General features: G+C 33.5%; 4 protein-coding genes and 2 long non-coding RNA genes across 7 annotated transcripts in view; 3 read left to right on the top strand and 3 right to left on the bottom strand.

The window, feature by feature from the left end:
* Positions 1–7,546, bottom strand: part of spi (spitz) — a 67,705-nt gene extending 60,159 nt beyond the window's left edge. The window contains exon 1 of the mRNA XM_075293517.1: positions 7,257–7,546. The gene's annotated coding sequence lies outside the window, so the exon portion shown is untranslated. The remainder of the gene's footprint in view (positions 1–7,256) is intronic.
* LOC142227258 (uncharacterized) lies at positions 2,837–4,077 on the top strand. Its single transcript, XR_012719810.1, has 3 exons — positions 2,837–3,309; positions 3,374–3,475; positions 3,541–4,077. It is a non-coding gene; the product is annotated as an uncharacterized LOC142227258 (long non-coding RNA).
* On the top strand, positions 4,417–6,508 carry LOC142223663 (uncharacterized). Its single transcript, XR_012718852.1, has 5 exons — positions 4,417–4,742; positions 4,807–4,912; positions 4,978–5,504; positions 5,570–5,933; positions 5,998–6,508. It is a non-coding gene; the product is annotated as an uncharacterized LOC142223663 (long non-coding RNA).
* Positions 7,547–9,986: 2,440 nt separating the features above from the next.
* On the bottom strand, positions 9,987–11,542 carry LOC142223660 (uncharacterized). Of its 2 annotated transcripts, none has more exons than XM_075293512.1 (3): positions 11,376–11,542; positions 10,705–11,074; positions 9,987–10,631 (listed from the first exon to the last, which is right to left on the bottom strand). In XM_075293512.1, the coding sequence occupies exons 2-3, from the start codon at positions 11,068–11,070 to the stop codon at positions 10,263–10,265; spliced, it is 735 nt and encodes a 244-aa protein (XP_075149627.1). In that variant the 5' UTR covers positions 11,071–11,074; positions 11,376–11,542; the 3' UTR covers positions 9,987–10,262. The 2 variants fall into 2 exon arrangements, with proteins under 2 accessions (XP_075149627.1, XP_075149626.1); XM_075293511.1 differs by having other exon boundaries at positions 10,705–11,077; positions 11,376–11,541.
* A 4,044-nt stretch (positions 11,543–15,586) lies between these two features.
* Positions 15,587–16,328, top strand: ND-B22 (NADH dehydrogenase (ubiquinone) B22 subunit). The gene is made up of 3 exons (XM_075293513.1): positions 15,587–15,757; positions 15,831–15,973; positions 16,029–16,328. Exons 1-3 carry the CDS (start codon positions 15,663–15,665, stop codon positions 16,220–16,222), a joined length of 432 nt encoding a protein of 143 aa, XP_075149628.1. The 5' UTR covers positions 15,587–15,662; the 3' UTR covers positions 16,223–16,328.
* Positions 16,329–18,086: 1,758 nt separating this feature from the next.
* Positions 18,087–19,112, bottom strand: LOC142223659 (DET1- and DDB1-associated protein 1). Its single transcript, XM_075293510.1, has one exon. The coding sequence runs from the start codon at positions 18,729–18,731 to the stop codon at positions 18,432–18,434; it is 300 nt and encodes a 99-aa protein (XP_075149625.1). The 5' UTR covers positions 18,732–19,112; the 3' UTR covers positions 18,087–18,431.
* Between the last annotated feature and the right edge of the window lie 734 nt (positions 19,113–19,846).

Genomic DNA, 19,846 nt, shown 5'->3' with positions numbered 1-19,846 from the left:
CATGATCCCCCTTTGTATGCAAGGCAAAATGTACGTTTATATTGAACTTTTGCAAACTTCTGAACATTGAAATTGAACTCAACAGATTGAGTACAATTTCGCTTTCTTAGTAAAACGAAATACAGAATTTAGCTACTTCTCTGAGTGAAAAACTAACATACGATGGTGGTCCCACAACTTATTAGCCTCACCATCTGAGACAAGCATTTTGGTATCGTGTAGTACATTCTCGCTGCATTTCTGAGTGAAAAACTAACATACGATGATGGTGGTCCCACAAGTTATTAGCCTCACTATCTGATACAAGCACTTTGGTATCGTGTAGTACATTCTCACTGCATTCACCTGGTAATTCAAATTTTATTTTTTCGATGTTTTTCCTCAAAATTCGATTAGTCGTTTTTGGTGGCTATAAAAAGTCGAATAGACGATTTATACCAACATTAGTCGATAAGTCGACTTGATTTTCAAGCAATTCAGAAGTCGATTAGAGTATTTCGAGGGGATCACATGAATCTTTTTTTTTTTAAGGTAAATTAGTCGAAAAGCCAAATCGACGGTTGAATTTATGCGAGATAACTAATAGGGATTTTCCAAAGATCATGTGGTCCATCCTTTATGAAATTTCGGGAATGGGAAAACAGTCGGCTCGATCGGCATTTCAGAGCTGTATTTGAGTATTCAAGAGCAATCCTAGAATCGGTTCGAATTAGGCATGCTGCTCTCACGCTTAATTAAACATAAAACCGCCACACTTGGCGAAGAAGAGGAGCTCTTATACCATTATAACGCTCAAGTTGCGAAGGTGTAACGACATAAAAAAGTGCCACTTTATGCAAGCAAGATACTTAACGGACGATTCTCATAAAGATACCTATACTATACTATACTACGGTAAGTATATATATTTAAAAAAACAAAATTTTTCCATAAATCCGGACATAACAGAGGATCCCCTCTGATGTGCTTGAGTGTCGGCTTCGACTCTCCCCAGCAAAAAATACTTCAGCAGTAAGAGTTTAGTTGCGCTGTTTGGTATACAATAAAGTATGCAGTGCATCCACATTGCATGAATCGGTGGCAATGACGTAAATGTGTAATCAAACTAGTTTATGATCATTCGTTTACGCTATTGCAACCAATTCATGCAGTATAAATGCATGAAAGGTACTGCTGATTTCCTTCACGCCAACAATGCTATACTCAAGATTATATATCACTTCTGAGCAATATTTCTATTAAAATGAGCAATTATATCAGCGCTATGTAGAAGCTGCTCTAAATCGGGACATCGCCCACAAAAAACAGCGCCGATTCGGTTGTTTTGAAAGCAGTTGGTACTGCCTCTCTCCCTTACAATCCTGCTGAAATAGTGCTCCATTTTTTGCTGGGTCAATACCAGATCAGGCACGGTGGTGCAAACCCATTTTTCGACCTAAAAAGTGGTTAGTTGACACGCCCAACGTGAAAACACAGTATGTTGCTATAACAGTGGGATAACTGGAAATTTATTTCCCATATAATTGAGCAGAGCAGGCAAAGCAAGAAACCATTCAAGGAGGTTGGATTACAGATTCTGAACGACCCTAGCTAGATACTAAGCAATAGATGTTTTGCACCTAGAAAGTTTTTAAATAAACGTTAACATTTTATTTTTGGGCATATGACGATGACAGATGGCCCAAAAAATAAAATGACAAGTGTTTAATACATCCGGTCGGTAGTTGGCGGTTGCCACACCATCAAGGCGTCATGCAGCAAACACACAAATTTTTAATTTCCATTTTGGAATCCCATACATACCGCCTGCATCCACAATGAATGGATTATATACACAAAAGGAAACAAATCAGCAAGACTGGCTGGCTGGGTAAGAAAACAACAAGAAATCGGAATTATGCCCACATACCACACAAAAAAAAAACATCGAATAGAATGCAACAGAATAATGTGAAAAATAACTAACCTACGCTAATGCAAACATTGCAACTACATACGTATGAAGAAATAGCGAAAACACAATGCTACACACGAATATAATTTGTTTGTCGACCCCACATTCACTTTGCTATTCTGTACTGTTGTAGTTGTGTTGTTGGTATTTTAAAACGACGTTGAAAATAAATGAAAAATGAGCTAAAAGGAAATTAAACGTAACATAAATAACGGCTTGAAATGTATGTATGAAAAAAGAGCAATGTAATTGGCAACGCTGTTATACGAGAAGGAAAAGAGAGAGAGAGAGTGGAAAGAAAATGGTTTCTCCTTTTCAATTTGTTCCCTTTCATACAATTGGTTTGGCTCTCTCTCTCTGTCTCTGATTGAAATAATGGCAGCGGTTTTCAATGAGACTTGCGAAACAACAGAGAGACAAGTGTATGTGCATGTGTGTTTGCAACTACATTTAGGAATCAAACAATAAAAAGGAAATGTTAAGAAGGCATTAACCGCTGCTGGCTTTTTCTTTGGCGTCGTCGCGATACCTCTACGCAGCACAGAAAAGTGCCAACGACTTGTACACTACTACGTCAACGGAGAAGTCGAAGTTAACATTTCACTGCCTTACTAAACTTCGAGGCCAGACAGACACTTATTGCTGTTGTTGTTGATATTGTATTGTTGGCCAAGTGAAAGAAACGAAACGATAAAGAAGAGTTTCAGCAGTAAATCAAAAATTCTATGTTATGTATGAAATGGGTGTGCGTGAAGCATTTCATTTTTACGTGTTGTTGTTGTTGTTATTGTATATATATATATATGTGTGTGTACATTGCGGCTTTTTGCATTTTATAGTATTTATTATTGTTTTTATGTCTGCTACAGCGGCGAAGAAGCAAAACACATATAGCAAACAAACAACACATATATATACAGATGTCGGGGCGTTGATCAGAGATGCCAGAAATAGTGAAAACAAAATATGTATATTCTACCTTGCACGGGTGTGATATTGGTATTCTTTGTATAATCCCAATAAACACAGGATGAGCGTTTTTCAAATGCAACAACTTTTCAGTTTGAGGGTAAATATAATTTTCAACATAAATTCAACTTGACTTGAAATAGCTCATCTTCAATACATCTTCAAATTGTTTGCGAATTACTTCCAATTTGCCAAAATGTTGACGAAATCTTTGAAAAGGTGTTGAAGATAATATGAGAAAACTTTGACAAAACACTACCCTAAAATGCAACGAAAAAACCATGTGGTTTTCAATACTTATTTGTGCAACGAAGTTCGTGGTCAATTGAAAGAAATCAAAAAAATGGAAAATTTTAGCCAAATAACCAAATAGTTTATAAAAATAGGTAAGTGAAAATAATAAATGAAATAAAACTTTAAGGAAGTCACTAAATGTATATCTCTTTGCAGAAAACTAAAATTATGGATTCTACGTTTTTGAAAACATTAAAAAGCTGATGAAAAAATGGTGGACAATTATCTAGAACTGCTTCAAATAGTTTATAATAATTGGTACGTCAATATGAAAAATTAAATCAACACTTTAGAGAAGTCACTAAATTTAAATCTCTTTGCAGAAAACTAAAATCTTTGGATGCTACATTCTTGCAAACATTAAGAACCTGACCAATGAAAAATGAGTGGCTTATCGACAAGAAAAAGAAACATTACAAGTGCAACCAATTAAAATTGTTAAAAACAACAAATTGTTGAAATCAACAACTTCTGGATGAAAATGGACATCACATCGTCAGTTTAATTCATATGCTATTATCAGTTTAAAATGGATATTTTGTGAATTTCTTCTGCTGGAAATCAATTCTAACACGCGGTCCAGTACGTTCCTAATTTCAAATTGCCCGCTTGTTAATAAATTTTAATGCTGTTTTATGACACCAAAAGGAAGGAAAACGAATTATCAATGCAAAAGTGTTTACTAATAATGTTTAAGATATTTAAAGTTTCGTTGTTTGTTTTTTTTTTTGTTCTTATTTGTTGGTATGTTTAATAAGATTATTATTTATCAATTGGTATTGTAGTGTATTATGTAGTGTAGTGTATTATTATATATTTTATTTTGATGAAAATGAATAAATTATACAAAATTCATAGAATTTTGGCTTTTACTTTCAATTTGAAGTGGGGATATCATTCATACAAATTTAGGTTGAAAAGTATTTGCAACGATGTTAATTTTGAATTTGACTCGCATCGAAAATTGTTTGACAAATTATTGAGTAGCGATGCATTTCAATTTGAGGATAATACTTGAGATATTTTTGCTAATGTGTTGAATTTCACTGTTGAGGGTAATGTCTGTTTTTTGTTGAGAACGCGATTTTCTCAACAATTTCTCAACTTGAATATTACCCTAATCCTTTGAAAAAATGTTTGAAAAATTGTTGAAATTTAGCATTTTTCAAACGTTTGTGTTTATTCCCAATAAACACAGGATGAGCGTTTTTCAAATGCAACAATTTTTCAGTTTGAGGGTAAATATAATTTTCAACATAAATTCAACTTGACTTGAAATAGCTCATCTGCAATACATCTTCAAATTGTTTGCGAATTACTTCCAATTTGCCAAAATGTTGACGAAATCTTTGAAAAGGTGTTGAAGATGATATGAGAAAACTTTGACAAAACACTACCCTAAAATGCAACGAAAAAACCATGTGGTTTTCAATACTTATTTGTGCAACGAAGTTCGTGGTCAATTGCAAGAAATAAAAAAAAATGGAAAATTTTAGACAAATAACCAAATAGTATATAAAAATAGGTAAGTGAAAATAAAAAATGAAATAAAACTTTAAGGAAGTCACTAAATGTATATCTCTTTGCAGAAAACTAAAATTATGGATTATACGTTCTTGAAAACATTAAAAAGCTGACCAATGAAAAAAAGGTGGACAATTAACTGGAACTGCTTCAAATAGTTTATAATAATTGGTACGTCAATACGAAAAATTAAATCAACACTTTAAAGAAGTCACTAAATTTAAATCTCTTTGCAGAAAACTATAATCTTTGGATGCTACATTCTTGCAAACAATAAGAAGCTGACCAATGAAAATTGAGTAGCTTATCGACAAGAAAAAGTTTCCAGAAACATTACAAGTGCAACCAATTAAAATTGTTAAAAACAACAAATTGTTGAAATCAACAACTTCTTGATGAAAATGTGCATCACATCGTCAGTTTAATTCATATGCTATTATCAGTTTAAAATGGATAGTTTGTGAATTCCTTCTGCTGAAAATCAATTCTCACACGCGGTCCAGAACGTTCCTAATTTCAAATTGCTCGCATGTTAATAAAAGGAAGGAACCAAAAGGAAGGAAATCGAATTATAAATGCAAAAGTGTTTACTAATAATGTTTAAGATATTTAAAGTTTTGTTGTTTGTTTTTTTTTTTTGTTCTTATTTGTTGACGAAAAAACCACATGGTTTTCAATACTACTTTGGACAACAAAGTTCGTGGAAGAAATAAAAAAATGTGGAAATTTTTTAATAATCAATTGAAATTGCTTATAATAATTGGTAAGTAAAATTAAAACACGAAATGAAAACTTTAAGGAAGTCACTAAAATCAAATCTCTTTGCAGACAACTAAAATATTTGGATGCTGATTCTTGGACACATTAAGAGACTGGCCGATGAAAAATGATAGTGGCATATCGAGAAGAGAAAGTTTCCATAAATCAAAGTGCAACCAAAAACACGTGGTATTTATTCTTTTCCATATCAACAACTACTGGATGATAATTCGCATCACATCGATAGTTTAATTTACATCGCATCATCGGTTTAATTTGTTATTTTGTGAATTGAAATTGCTGGAAATTTATTCCAATTATCTAGTCATCAAGTTCCTGAAAATTGCCAGTATTTTAATAACAACAATTTTGTAAAACCAACGTTCTTGAGGAAAACACGAAGTACGTGGTCAGTTGGAAGAAATACAAATTGGTAAGTCAAAATAAAAAGTGAAATGAAAACATAATGGAAATCACAAAACTCGATTGTTTTGCAGAAAACTAAAATAATTGGATGGTATATTCTTGGAAGATGTTGGCCGATGAAAAACCGATGAAGGGAACAACAAAGAAAAGTTTTCAGAAAACTTACAAGGTGCAACCAATTAAAACAAAGTGCAACAATTCCTATATCAAGAACTTCTGGATGAAAATGTGCATTACATCAATTTACATCCCGTCATCAGTTTGATATTTTGTGATTTCCTCTTGCTGGAATCTATTCTAACACACAAGCCAGCAAGTTCCTCGATAGTAATTATTTCAAATTGCCAGGATATTAATTAATAGTTATTTGACACCAACATTATGGAGGAAATGGAATTATACATGTAAAAATGTTTAAGATATTTAAAGTTGTATTCATAGTTTTATTTATTAATACGTTTAATAAGATAATTACATTTTGATTGGTATTATATTATTATTTTTATATATTATTAATGTTATTTTTAAGATTATTATATTTGTTAACGAAAAAAATAATAAAATTTACAAAATCTCTAGAAATTTAGTATTGACTTTCAGTTAGAACTAGGATTGACTTTCATACAAATTGTGGTTTGAAAGTATTCGCAACAATGCTATTTTTTTATTTTTATCACATTGAAAACTGTTTGAGAAATTATTGAGTAGCGATGCATTTCAATTTGAGGATTACAATTGAGAAGTTATTGCTATTGTGTTGAATTTTACTGTTGAGGGTAATGTCTGTTTTTTGTTGAGAACGCGATTTTCTCAACAATTTCTCAACTTGAATATTACCCTAATCCTTTGAAAAAATGTTTGAAAAATTATTGAATTTTAGTATTTTTCAAACGTTTGTGTTTATTGGGTTGGGATAAAACTAAAATGTAACATTTCCACAGAATTATATTAAAAATTTTCACGTGGTACAATAAAATTGACTGATTTTCGTTAACTAACTCAACACTGAATAATACGAAGGCAATTTATAAAACAGTAGAAAGCACTGGGAGTTTTCGGGCAAACAATTAGGAATTTTGTTTTAAATTATTCACTGGCATCACTGAATTCAACTTATAAGAGCAAGCAAAACGCGGGACACACGAACGGGAAGTAGCTAGTATGTATGTATAGATTTCTTAAAACGCAAATCCTTTTTTCATTAAAAAAAAAGACCATGAAAAATCGCATTTACCATTCTTTTCTCTAATTTTTAAAGGGGTGTAATGGCATATATATGTATATTCTGCGCAGAGGATAAATCACTATATTCCACTCTTCTATTACTTACCGTTATTTTAAATAATTCATATAGTTTAGTTTTTTGTTTTCTTTCAATTGTATTTGTTCTCATTGGATATATTTAGTTGTGTCTTTTTGTTTCAATAGAGTTTTATTTATTTTCTATTTTTTCCATTTAGCTTTGCTCACTGAGAAGAAAACCCATACACAGCACCGACGGACGCAACAAAAACAACGATACGTACTCCATCAAGCGGTTTAATGAAATGAGAAACTTTACAGAGCAACATTATTTTCTCCTCTTCAGCGTGTGACATTCATTGCGAAATGATAACACCCCTTGTAAGAGGTAAGAAACGTGCCTTAAAATGTTACCGTGCCATGGTATCATTTAAAACGTTTCATTTCGTTTCATTCCTATTGTACTCCCTCTCTCACTGTCAATTTATTAGAAAAAAATCCCAATGTCTCCGTCAGGGTTGAACAGCGTAAAGTAGCGCGAAATAAATTTGTACACAAGTGGTACTTAATTTATATTTTATAGCGTTGCTGCAATACTGCAATTGCCAAAACTTTCTAGAGCCACTGGACAAAAAAAAGAACATTTGTAAAATAAATATTCCAATTGAGATAGGGAAATAAATATGTTTTTTGTAATTTTTTAACTAGCACTAAGTTAGTTTCAATGAAAGATAGCCAAAACCATTTACTTTGAGATAGTTTAGATTCAGTGTTGCCAGAGATTAATTTTACGGAATGTTCGTGAAACTTTGCTCACCGAACTGGCAGTAAAAGATTGGTCAAAAATCATTAAATCTGGACCTAAAGTTCGATGCTGAGTCATAAAGGACTCAGCCAGCATTTTTTAATTCAACGGCACTTCTTAGTATCTCCACCCCGTACAGTCGTATGCGATATCCAGATCTGATCGGGAAAGGGTCTTAACTATTGAGAGGTTGTACCACGCCAAGTTACTAAATTAAGGGGTTATTATAGATACTTTACTATGCGTCAATTAAGGCGTACCCAACAAAGACTATTCAAATGCATTAATATAAGATTTCATAAGAATATTGCTTTTTGATTTGTTCATTAATTCTCATTTCTTTCAAAAAATTACAAATACAACATATCACTTAGAATGTCCCTATCACTACAACAGCTATTTTCGTTTTATTTTTTGGTGATTATGTACCAGCGTCCGTGCATGGCAAAATTGTAGAATCTTTCTGTATGTTATTTTAGTTTTATTCCCGACGAATGAATCGTGTCGTGCAGGCCGATTTTCAGTTTTACGAATTGGGCAGTTAGCTTGAGCCACAAATTATCTACAAAATTCTAAAACATCAGAAAGTCTGCTGTCACTGTTTGCTCAAATAACATTTTCTACCATTTATACCCTGCGCCACACTGTGAAACAGAGTATTATAAGTTAGTGAATATGTTTGCAACACCCAGAAGGAGATGAGACATATGGTGTCTTTGGCAATATTGCTGAGAGCCGGCCCGTGAGTCGATGTATCAATGTCCGTCTCTCTGTGGACACATTTTTGTGATCAAAGTCTAGGTTGCAATTTAAGTCCAATCGACTTCAAATTCGGCACCAGTATATGTTTTGGGTCAGAATAGAACCCCGTTGAAGAAATCGGTTCAGTTTTAGATATAGTTCTCATATATATCTTTCGCCCGATATCTACGAATATAGCCCCAGAAACCAGAATTTCAGCCTGATTTGGTTTAAATTTTGCACAAGGAGTGCAATTGATAGTTCCGTAAAGTATGCAGAATTTGATTGAAATCGGTTCAGATATAGCTCCCATATATATCCTTCGTCCGATATCCACTTATATGGCCCAGAAGCCAGAGTTTTGCTCTGATTTGCTTTAAATTTTTTACAGGAAGTAAAATTAACGTTCTGGATACGCATTCCAATTTTGGTTTAAATCGGTTCAGATATAGATATAGCTCTCCTATATATATCGTCGCCTGATTTATACTCAAATCACCACAGAGGCCACAGTTTTACTCTGATATACGTGAAGCTTTGTAAAGGGAATAGAATTAACGTTCTTGATATGTTTGCCAAACTTGGTTTAAATCGGTTCGGATTAGGTATAGCTCCTATATATATCTTTCCCCGATTTTCACTCATATGACCACAGAGGTCAGAGTTGTAATCCGATTTACGTGAAATTTTTTGAAACCCTCAGAAATGTCACCAACATTGCTGATGTGGGATAATCCACCGCTGAAAAACTTTTTGGAGTTCGGTCGAAGCAGGAATCGAACCCACGACCTTGTGTATGCAAGGCGGACATGCCACCCATTGCACCACGGTGCCTGGTAGAAGTCTAAGAAATTTTGTTCAGATCGAGTCAGATTTAAATGTATGTATTTGGTACAAAATCCTTTATATATAGCAACCAACACATTTGACGGATTTGATATGGTATCGAAAATGCGGATCTACAAAGTGGTGCAGGATATAATATAGTCGGCCGAGTCCGACTTTACACTTTCCTTACTTGTTTTAATCTCGATTATCATAAAACATTTTTTTCGCTGGATGGAACAAAGCTGTTAAACTAGAGGCGAATACAAACCAAATTTTCAATCTATATTTACTTTACTACCTAGCCCATGTATAAAAACACTGGCTCTCAAACGTCTGTACGTCATCATAAAATTGTGTAGTCTTTCCTCACAAGGAAAAAGATTTTGAAGCGATAAGCACATAATGTGTGGAATTTTGAGTTTTTAACTAAAGTCAGAATTAATACAAGTGCCAAGATCTTATGGAATCATATATATGTACAATAGAATTGTTTCTACATAGACGCATAATGAGAGATGCTCTAAAAGCCGTTACTTTGGTAATTTGGAAAATTTTGGGAAGACCTATAAGTGTATCCTAATCCGATATGAAACCATTATGAAATCTTTGAAGGAGATATCTACATGTCAAATAAACAAATTAGGTTAGGTTAACACGGACCACAGTAAAAAAACAAACAAACAAAAAAACTAGTTTAATTAAATTCTTTCAATAATTTAATTAAAGTGATAAAATTGCTGTTAAATATTGCTCCAAAACAGCTTGAGCTAATGTCGAACCATTCTCTATTGATAGTGAATAGGCTGTATCACCATTTTCATTGGTTGCCGTCATATCGGGATCTCTCGATAATAGTTCGTTACACGTATGAGGATGATTCCCTGCAGCAGCATACATGAGCGATGTGTTCCCCACTATATCCATATGTGTATAATCGGCACCTTTGTCTAATAGCAAGCGAACGATTTCATGATGTCCTCCAGATGCTGCCAATATTAAAGGAGTAACCATTTCGGGTGCTTCTTCATTAATGCTGGCCCCTGCCTCTACTAAAGATTGTACGGTGGCCAATTGTCCATAATAGCAAGCCTTAAAGGAAATTGAAAAATAATATTTATAAATCAATAAATATTTCATAAAATACTATACTCATATACTTTACCCAATGCAGTGGTGTAAAGCCGGAAGCATCTTTAAAATCGATATTAATTAATTTTTGCTGAGATATTTGTTCATCCGTTAATTCACCTTGGCCAGCCCTTTCGTGGAATGATAATTTTACTTCGACTGGACAAAAAGTGGCTTCTGTATTACCCCTTTGGAGATTAGTAAGGACTGTAGCTTGAGGCCGATATGGTAGAAAAGCAGATTTATGTTTTCCAGTCGCAGCAACTGAGGGGTCATGAAGAAAGCTGGAGGAATGCAGTGAATTCGGTGTAGATAGAGGTGTTGAAGTTGTGGTATTTGGCGATGGTGTATCAGTTTGTCGTTGAGACTCTTGACTAGCAGTGGGCGATATTTGAGACATAGTGCTACTGAAATTGAAGTGAATAAGATCTGTTAAAGTCATCAGTACAAAACTCGGCCAGACCAAAATGGTTGTAATAACCCCAAAAGATGCATTTAAAAGTAACGACAATAAAATAAAATCTTCACTTTGAAACACGCATTTACATACGCCTACAGTTTTGCGCATCCATTTTGGTGATAACACTGAAATATCTTTCTTTCCGATAAGTTGGCAATACTAGTCTATCTCTGTAAATGGCTTTGCATTGTTTGGTATATAAACATGAGAGGAAATTAAACGTCGTATATATTTACTTAACTTACCCCTAATTTCTGACAGGAATCATAACACACATATAACAAATAATATATTTTACGTAAGTATAATTACTATGTCCAATCTTTTGCGAAATGTTTTTACAAACCTCCGTAGTTGAATAAAACACTTGTACTGTATGTGTTGAAAGTAATATACAGTACAACTGGAAATGCAAACATTCTCAGAGCTGGGAGTGTCAAATGCCTATCAACCCTTGTGCACTCCTTGGATAAGTGCCATTTCCACGTGCGGATTATTATAGCGAATTATGGAAATATTTTATTTTTAATATTATTTTCTAAAAACATACATTTCGTCCCTGTAATGGATATATAAAAGTTTCAAAAAATATCCAATAACTAAAGGAATAAAAATTACGTTTTAAAATCAATGTGGGGTCAAATTGACCCAAGGAGTGCACAAGGGTTAATAAAGCTTGCTTTCAAGTAAGATATGACAATTTTAGTGCTATAAACTGCAATGACATATTTTTTTCAATGCACTTTTTAATTTTATATATATTGCATTATGGTGCAATGGTTAGCATACCCGCCTCGCATACAAAGGATCGTGTGTTCAATCCCCGTTTCGACGGAAATTCAAATTCAAACTTTCAAAAACTTCAAAATTTCATACTCATATTTCGGTATGATGCGTGAAATCTTATCTCTTCTTAAGAATATAAGGACAAGCTAAAGTGTCACATATAAATTTACATAAGGTTAGGTTAGGTTAGGTTATGTGGCAGCCCGATGTATCAGGCTCACTTAGACTATCCAGTCCATTGTGATACCACAGTGGTGAACTTCTCTCTTATCACTGAGTGCTGCACGATTCCATGTTAAGCTCAATGACAAGGGACCTCCTTTTTATAGCCGAGTCCGAACGGCGTTCCACATTGCAGTGAAACCACTTAGAGAAGCTTTGAAACCCTCAGAAATGTCACCAGCATTACTGAGGTGGGATAATCCACCGCTAAAAAACTTTTTGGTGTTCGGTCGTAGCTGGAATCGAACCCACGACCTTGTGTATGCAAGGCGGGCATGCTAACCATTGCACCACGGTGGCTCCATATTTACATAAGAATGAAATGCATTGCAGAAGTCTTCGATATTTTAATGTTGGTAAATGAATCAACTTACATCGATGCTCATAGGGTGTAAGTGGCTCAGTAAAATTAAGTGGACTTAAGCAAATCTTCACATAAGGATCTTGAAATTCTGTATGGGGTCGTCTGATCAAAGCTAAGAGGGCATATGCTTTTGGCGTTATGTAATCAATCAACCAAAACGTTTATTATAAATTAGTGCATATGTTTGCAATACACACAAGGAGACGAGATAGACATATGATGTCTTTGGCGATATTGCTCAGGGCGGGTTCCTGCGTCGATATAGCCATGTCCGTCTGTCTGTGAACACATTTTTGTGATCAAAGTTCAGATCGCAGTTTTAGTCCAATCGAATGTGGCACAAGTTTCTGTTTTGGGTCAGAATAGCACCCTATTGATTTTGAAACAAATCGGTTCAGATTTAGATATAGCTACCATATATATCATTCGCCCGATATGGATCCGCTACGGGAAATTGGTGCAAATTGCCACTGATGGACCTATTGCAGAACTGGTACCGGAGCTCCAGTTAGTTGCTATTTTGAAATAGTCGTAATTTATTGATTCCCGTACTAGCTTGATATTAAAATCTTATTGGATCTATACATTTAGTGAAATAATATCAGAATAACTATTTTTAAGAACAATACGATATATTGGCCACGAAGGCTTACTGTGTTGTTAAATAAAATGAAATGAATAACCTATTGTTTGACATATATAAAAAGTTTTTGTTTTTCATTTCGAATGCGATTCGGAAGCCTAAAATGAAACAGATTTCTAAGTGTTTGTCTGAGAGTGGACCTGTCTATGGTGTGCTCCTGCTAAATTGTCCCAGGACGTGCCCTTTGGAATTAGTCCAAGGCGTGTTCTAAAGTGTAAATTTACCCCGTCAATGAAAACCCCTTGTTAAAGTGACTGGTCCCTTCCGTACGTGTTGACCAGAACTGGCACTAGTCCATACACACCAGGGACTAGTCCTGTACAGCTCCTTTGGTTGTTGCATTTCCCGTAGGGGACTTATATGGCCTCAGAAACCAAAGTTTTACCCCTATTTGCTTGAAATTTTGCACAAGGAGAACAATTAGTACTATAGTCAAGTAGGCCAGATTTTTATTGAAATCGGTTCAGATTTAGATATAACTCCCATATATATCTTTCGCCCGATATGCACTTATATTGCCCCAAAAGCCAGAGTTTTACCCCAATTAGCTTAAAATTTTGCACTAGAAGTACAATTAATAGTGAAGTCAAGTGTGCTAAATTCTATTAAAATCGTTTCAGATTTAGATATAGCTTCCATATATATGTTTTTCCGATTGGGGTAAAAATGGCCAAAATACCCACATTTTCTAATACATATTTATCAACCGATAAATCATAAATACCCGTTTGCCAATATGGCTCTAAATTGGTTCTGATTTATATATTTCCCATATTTTTTACTAACATTGTGTTACACCCTAGGGCATTAGCCAAATAAATTTTATAGTCTATAGTTTTTGCACAACTCTAACATATTTTGTCCAGATGGGGTCAGATTTACCCTAAGTATAAATAAATATATGTATATGGGAACATAAATCGGTATATATAGCACCAGTGTTGCCAACTCCCCAAGGCCAAAAAGCACCAAAAATATGTTATAAATTCTAACATACCACCTTCCACCACAAAATCGAAAATTACATGCTCTACTTAAAAATAAAAAAAAGATGTGTTATAGAACTTTTGTGAATTGAATTTTAAGAAGTTAAGGTGGGTATTAAGATCGAGTTTAGCCGCTAAAATAGTCATTTTTTCACAATAACATTCCTTTAATAAATAATTTTAAGGAATACAAACTTTGTGAAAATTTGCTTTTGGCTACTCCCCATCAAGTTATAATAAAATTTGCAGCAAATATGCCCATTTTTACTGATATAGTTTTCACTTTAGCGGCAAAACTCAAACTTAGTACTCACCATTAGGAACCGCTATTCAAGTATACACACTCAAAAAAAAGTGAACTCTCTATTTCACTAAAGCCAATTTAACTTTATTGTAGTTCATGGAATTATTATGTTTGGAGAGAGTTTCTTCTACTCTAATAATTTTTTGTGTACGTTAGACAAATGAAGGATAAAGATTAACTAAATTCGTGTCTTCCACAAAATAGTTCAATATTTCTTTAAATTTGTAAATTTTACTACAAATGCGTTCATCATGAACTTTGTATGTCACTAAACACATTCTTGCAATTTTCAACTCCAATTTTTTCCTTCAAACTACAAAATTTTCTTTAACAAGTGAAAAAAACTAATTAAGTCTAATAAATTTTCTTGAATTTGTCGAAAAATATTTACTTATTTTTATGACATCGGCGTGATGCCAGCGTTTGTTATACTATTTAGTTAACATTTTCTAAAAATATTCAAAATTTTCTAAAATTAACCGAAATTTTTCTTCCTGGTGGGTTCACTGTTTTTTCAGTGTACCTTGATCAGTTTAAATGCTTTCGTCCAATTCATTTTGATCAGTTTTTGAACTTTCAAAATATTAATATATGGAAAGAGTCGATTGCTTATTTCATTTGTGCGTGCTTTTGTGAATTTAATACAAACGTTTTTAATGACATCTTTACCAAATTAAAAAATTCGAGACTCATCGCTCGACTTTCCTACAGAATACCCTAAATAACAATATTAATTAAAAAATAATCAATACCAACTTTATAACAATCAAATTCTATATTTGGCAATAAATTTGAGTTTCTTCGGCTCTTGAAAGTCTAATCAAAATTTTTGTATCAATTAAACTTAATACTGTTCAAAATAAAAAAAACACCCAAAGCGCTAAATGAAAATGCCAGAAAGCACCAAGTTGGTGCTTTTTTTGAAAAGGCACCAAAAAGGCAATTTGGTGCTTCTTAGACATCAAAAAGCACTAAATTTGGTGCTAAAAGCACCAAATTGGCAACACTGTATAGCACCCAACAGATTGGACCCTCATGTGATGTGAGGCTTCCTTATCTGTTCAACCTAATGAAAATTTACGTTTTCAAAAACGTAAAATAATTAGGTATAGCCTTTGAAAATATTTAGACAACCCTGGCATTGTAGAACATCTGTTTTCCGTCACAACTATTTGTAGCAGAAATATTTTATTGGAGACCACGACAAGAATTCTAAAAGTCCTCACGATGAGTATACCCAATGGTATAATTACACATACTCGTCGCGTGCAAAGCCTCTACAAGAGGGCTTTGCGTAATTGCGAAGCCTGGTATGATCGCAGGTTTGTAAAAATAATGTTTCCACAGTGAAAGGCAAAAGGTTATGTAATTTACGGCTTTCCTCCATTCCATTAGAGAAATTTACCGCTATAGGGCTGTTCAACTTCGTCAACGTTTCGAAGAGAATCGCAATGTATCTGACATGGCCAAAGCAGCAAAACTCTTGGCAGCAGGGGAACAGGAACTCTTCAATACCCAACATTACCAACCCATTAAACGTAGGTCTTGAGAATCGATTTCCCTAAAACAAAAACTATTGAATTCCCATTTCAGAGGCCAACAGCCCTGGAGGATGTGCCTTCGAGCGTGATGTAGAACCCCCAGATTGGGTTTTGGACTATTGGCATCCTTTGGAAAAGGCTCAGTATCCAGAATTCTTTGCTCAACGTGAACAACGCAAGAAAGAGTTCGTTGCTTGGTGGGAACAACAATATGGAAAACCTGATCCCAAAGACTTGCACCATTAGTCAGCGTAGAATATGTTGTTAGTTAATATGGTAAAATCATCGATGAGGGCGTCATTGGAATGATGTGAATAAAATAAATTAGTAAAACAATTTAAGATGCCGGAAATTGGAGGATTTTTAAAAAGTATTTTTTTTAATAGGTCAGTGTTGTTGAAATTAAATTTAAAAATCTAATTCTTATAATTGAATTGGCATTGCGAGATTTCATAAAAACTCGCAATGAACTACTTATAAATCATGATTATAAATCTCAGTTCTAGCGAACCGTTTTTGACCCATCCATATGAGTTGTCCAGCATTATACCATAGGGAGGTATGCTGTCGGATTCTTTTTTTAGCTCAATGATGAGGTTTCTTAGTTTTTAAGAGCTAAATTTGCATGGTGTGAATCCATATAAGGTATCTTTCAGTATCCACCGTTGAAAAGTTGTTTAATGTTCGGCCTGAACTAGGATAGAAACCATACATATCTATGTAAGACGAAAATTCTAACCAATGAACCACTTTAGCTTTCCATGGTGACTCATTGGAATTATCTCCTCTCCTAAAAAATCATTAATTCATCAAAGAAATTTGTTGTTTTTGCTATTTTAAAAATCGATTACCCTTAAACATGTATTAGTTTTGCTGAATCAAACTAAAATGTTAAAATCGTACACAGAAAAAAAAAACTACTTGTCAAATTTATTTGGGCAAAGCCCTATAGACTGCAAGATGGTTGGATGTACACATGTTTCGGAATTACCACACTCCTCATCAGCATCCTCTACTTGCAGCAAAACTATCAACCAATTATCAGAATAAATTTGGTTAATTCACTCAACCCAAAGTGAACCTTGCGCAAAAAGGTTTCATAGTCGGCTACTGCCTAAACAAATTTGCAAGCATATCTCTTTTCCTTTGCCAAATTCAAATCATCGATTTGAATGTAGTTGGCTGGGTTTGTTTTTGGAGTAGAGGATGCTGATGAGGAATGTGGTAATTCCGAAACAGCTGTACATCCAACCATCTTGCAGTCTATAGGGCTTTGCCCAAATAAATTTGACAAGCATACTTTTCCTCTTTTGGTTAAAATTGTCACCAATATATTCCCAATTAAAAAGTTGATTGAAGTTGAAAACTTTTTCAATTAAAAAATTAATTTATACATTTAATTAAACTGGAAACATTAAGTCAATGATTGAAATTTTAAAAAATTAATTGGTACAATTAACATTTTAATCAAACTGGGAAAAGTAGGACAGTTAAAAAATTATGGGATTTTGTTTTTAAATTCCTAATCAATTTTTTTTAAACTATTAATTTTTGAATCAAACTTAAAAGGATTAAAAAGAGTACTAGCAAGTGATTGAAATATAGTACATATATTAAAAATTGTGTCTTTTTAATTAAAAAATTAATTCAATTTTACAAACCAACATCAATTAAAAATAATTGAAATCAAGTAATTTTTAATCAAGTATGTTTTGATGCTCAATTGAAACTGTGATTGATACTATCATTTTCGTGATTGAAGGTATTTCAATTAAAAAATGAATTGGATCAATTAATTTTGTAATTGAATCAGAAAAAAAATTTTTCGAGTGTACTTTGAAATTAATGTCGATTTTGAAGATTACCTAAGATGGGCTCTTTCTACACAAAGATGATTTTCAACTTTTCTATTCCTTGTTCAATCCGATGCAATGTTATTATACCTTCAACCACATGGTAGTTAAGGTTATAAAAGGGCACTTACATTTTCGAAGATGGATTTTATTGCACAGAAATTGATAAAACCAAATAAATTCGTCCTAAAAAAATTTTTTTTCCTACAACCAAACCTTATGTTTTGACGTCAAGTCTGAAACTAATAAAAACTCAGTTTAGATATTATTTTTTTTTTTATTAAAAAAAATTATAAATATTAAAGTAATTCGAAATTATTCAAATTTTATATTCTATTGTACGTTAAATTAATGATTAATTCACGAAAAGACAATGGTTGAAAATGAAAAAAAAGAAAACAAACTTAAAAAACAATCAAGATGCGCTTGTCACAAATTGAGGAAACACACAACTTAAAAAATCATTTTAATATTGTATGTGTTTTTTATTAAAGAAGATTGTGTGCCAACTCTTTAATTTGCAAGCTCTTTTCACATTCATCTCATAATTTCACTCCAGCCAGCTAGTATCTAATTCGAAATTACTTATACTCTTTAATTTTTTACTCAGCTTCCAGACGAGGACGTTTTTTACAATTGTTACCTGGTCCATTGTTCGCACTACCTTCGTTGGCATGGTCCCGTTTTTTGGGTAATATTTTCTTGTCCCATTGCTGTGTTAGATAGCGTAAAAGCACGGAACGCTTATCAAGTACAATATGCTGTTCCGAGGGATAGTCTTCAGTGGGCAGATAAACGGATGGTCTTTTTTGTGAGCCTCGCATAGCATGCTCTGTATTAAATTGTGAGAAATTTTCTGCATTGTGGCAGGGTAGACCTTTTATGAAATCAGTGACTGACATGTTTGGGAATTGTGTGTTGTTTGGCTACTCGGGATTCTACTATTGTTCAACAGTAAATTTCTGTGACTGCTCTAACGGACACAACGCCGATGCTCCTCCTCTATTGCTTACCTCAGCCAAATAGTTTTTGTTGTTGTTACTAGTAGTTCGCAGAGGAAGATTGGCTATCCAAATGATGTTTCTTTATTTACCCTTGACTTATTTCACAAACTCTTTGCAGTCCCTGATATTCCTTAGTGTACTCTTTATTAATTGAATAACTTCCAAAAGAATATTTTAGGATTGATGGTCTTTTGTGTTGATTTTTATTTGACGTTTTAATGTATGATGTGAATGCTTTGTTATTTCTACAACAAGGTAAGTCAAAGACGAAGAGGTCGAAATTAACGCCGCCCCATTGTTGACAATATAGAGAATGAGTACAATCGCAATGAACATTCTAGTACTATTACGCCGATTAATAGCCGATACTAAGTTCGGTTTTTGAGTTGAGAATCAATGTGTTTAGGTTACCTTTTTACCAATGAATAAAAATATAAATGAAAACAAATATATTGCTGTTAAATCTTGACAAAAAGGGAATAAAGAATTTTGTAAAATATTTATTAGGCGTCTAATTCAACGTAGCTAATAATAGGCTTGTGTTTTAGTACTGGATGCTATCAAGTAGGGATCTATAAATCGAAAATCTATTAATCGATTATTCGAATTTTGGCATGAAAATCTAAAAAAGTCGAAATCGATTATTAAGCTAAAAATAATCGCAAAATCGATTTTAGATTTTCAACTAATTTTTAATTTTGACCACCAAAAATTTAGTTTAAATTTTGAACTAAAGGGTGATTTGTTAAGAGCTTGATAACTTTTTTTTTTTAAAAAACGCATAAAATTTGCAAAATCTCATCGGTTCTTTATTTGAAACGTTAGATTGGTCCATGACATTTACTTTTTGAAGATAATTTCATTTAAATGTTGACCGCGGCTGCGTCTTAGGTGGTCCATTCGGAAAGTCCAATTTTGGGCAACTTTTTCGAGCATTTCGGCCGGAATAGCCCGAATTTCTTCGGAAATGTTGTCTTCCAAAGCTGGAATAGTTGCTGGCTTATTTCTGTAGA

Source organism: Haematobia irritans, chromosome 2 (genome assembly GCF_050003625.1).
Source record: "Haematobia irritans isolate KBUSLIRL chromosome 2, ASM5000362v1, whole genome shotgun sequence".
In the NCBI taxonomy this organism is placed as follows: Eukaryota; Metazoa; Arthropoda; class Insecta; order Diptera; family Muscidae; genus Haematobia; species Haematobia irritans.
This window is presented reverse-complemented; position numbering and strand designations above follow the sequence as displayed.

What these genes read in the sequence shown, in the direction of transcription:
- ND-B22 (XM_075293513.1), top strand. Translation starts at nt 15,663, where the DNA reads ATGAGTATACCCAATGGTATAATTACACATACTCGTCGCGTGCAAAGC. An exon ending in GAAGCCTGGTATGATCGCAG is followed by an intron (nt 15,758 to 15,830) that starts GTTTGTAAAAAT and finishes CCATTCCATTAG; the next exon opens with AGAAATTTACCGCTATAGGG. An exon ending in ACATTACCAACCCATTAAAC is followed by an intron (nt 15,974 to 16,028) that starts GTAGGTCTTGAG and finishes TTCCCATTTCAG; the next exon opens with AGGCCAACAGCCCTGGAGGA.
- LOC142223659 (XM_075293510.1), bottom strand. Translation starts at nt 18,731, where the DNA reads ATGTCAGTCACTGATTTCATAAAAGGTCTACCCTGCCACAATGCAGAA.
- LOC142223660 (XM_075293512.1), bottom strand. Translation starts at nt 11,070, where the DNA reads ATGTCTCAAATATCGCCCACTGCTAGTCAAGAGTCTCAACGACAAACT. An exon ending in GCTTTACACCACTGCATTGG is followed by an intron (nt 10,632 to 10,704) that starts GTAAAGTATATG and finishes ATTTCCTTTAAG; the next exon opens with GCTTGCTATTATGGACAATT.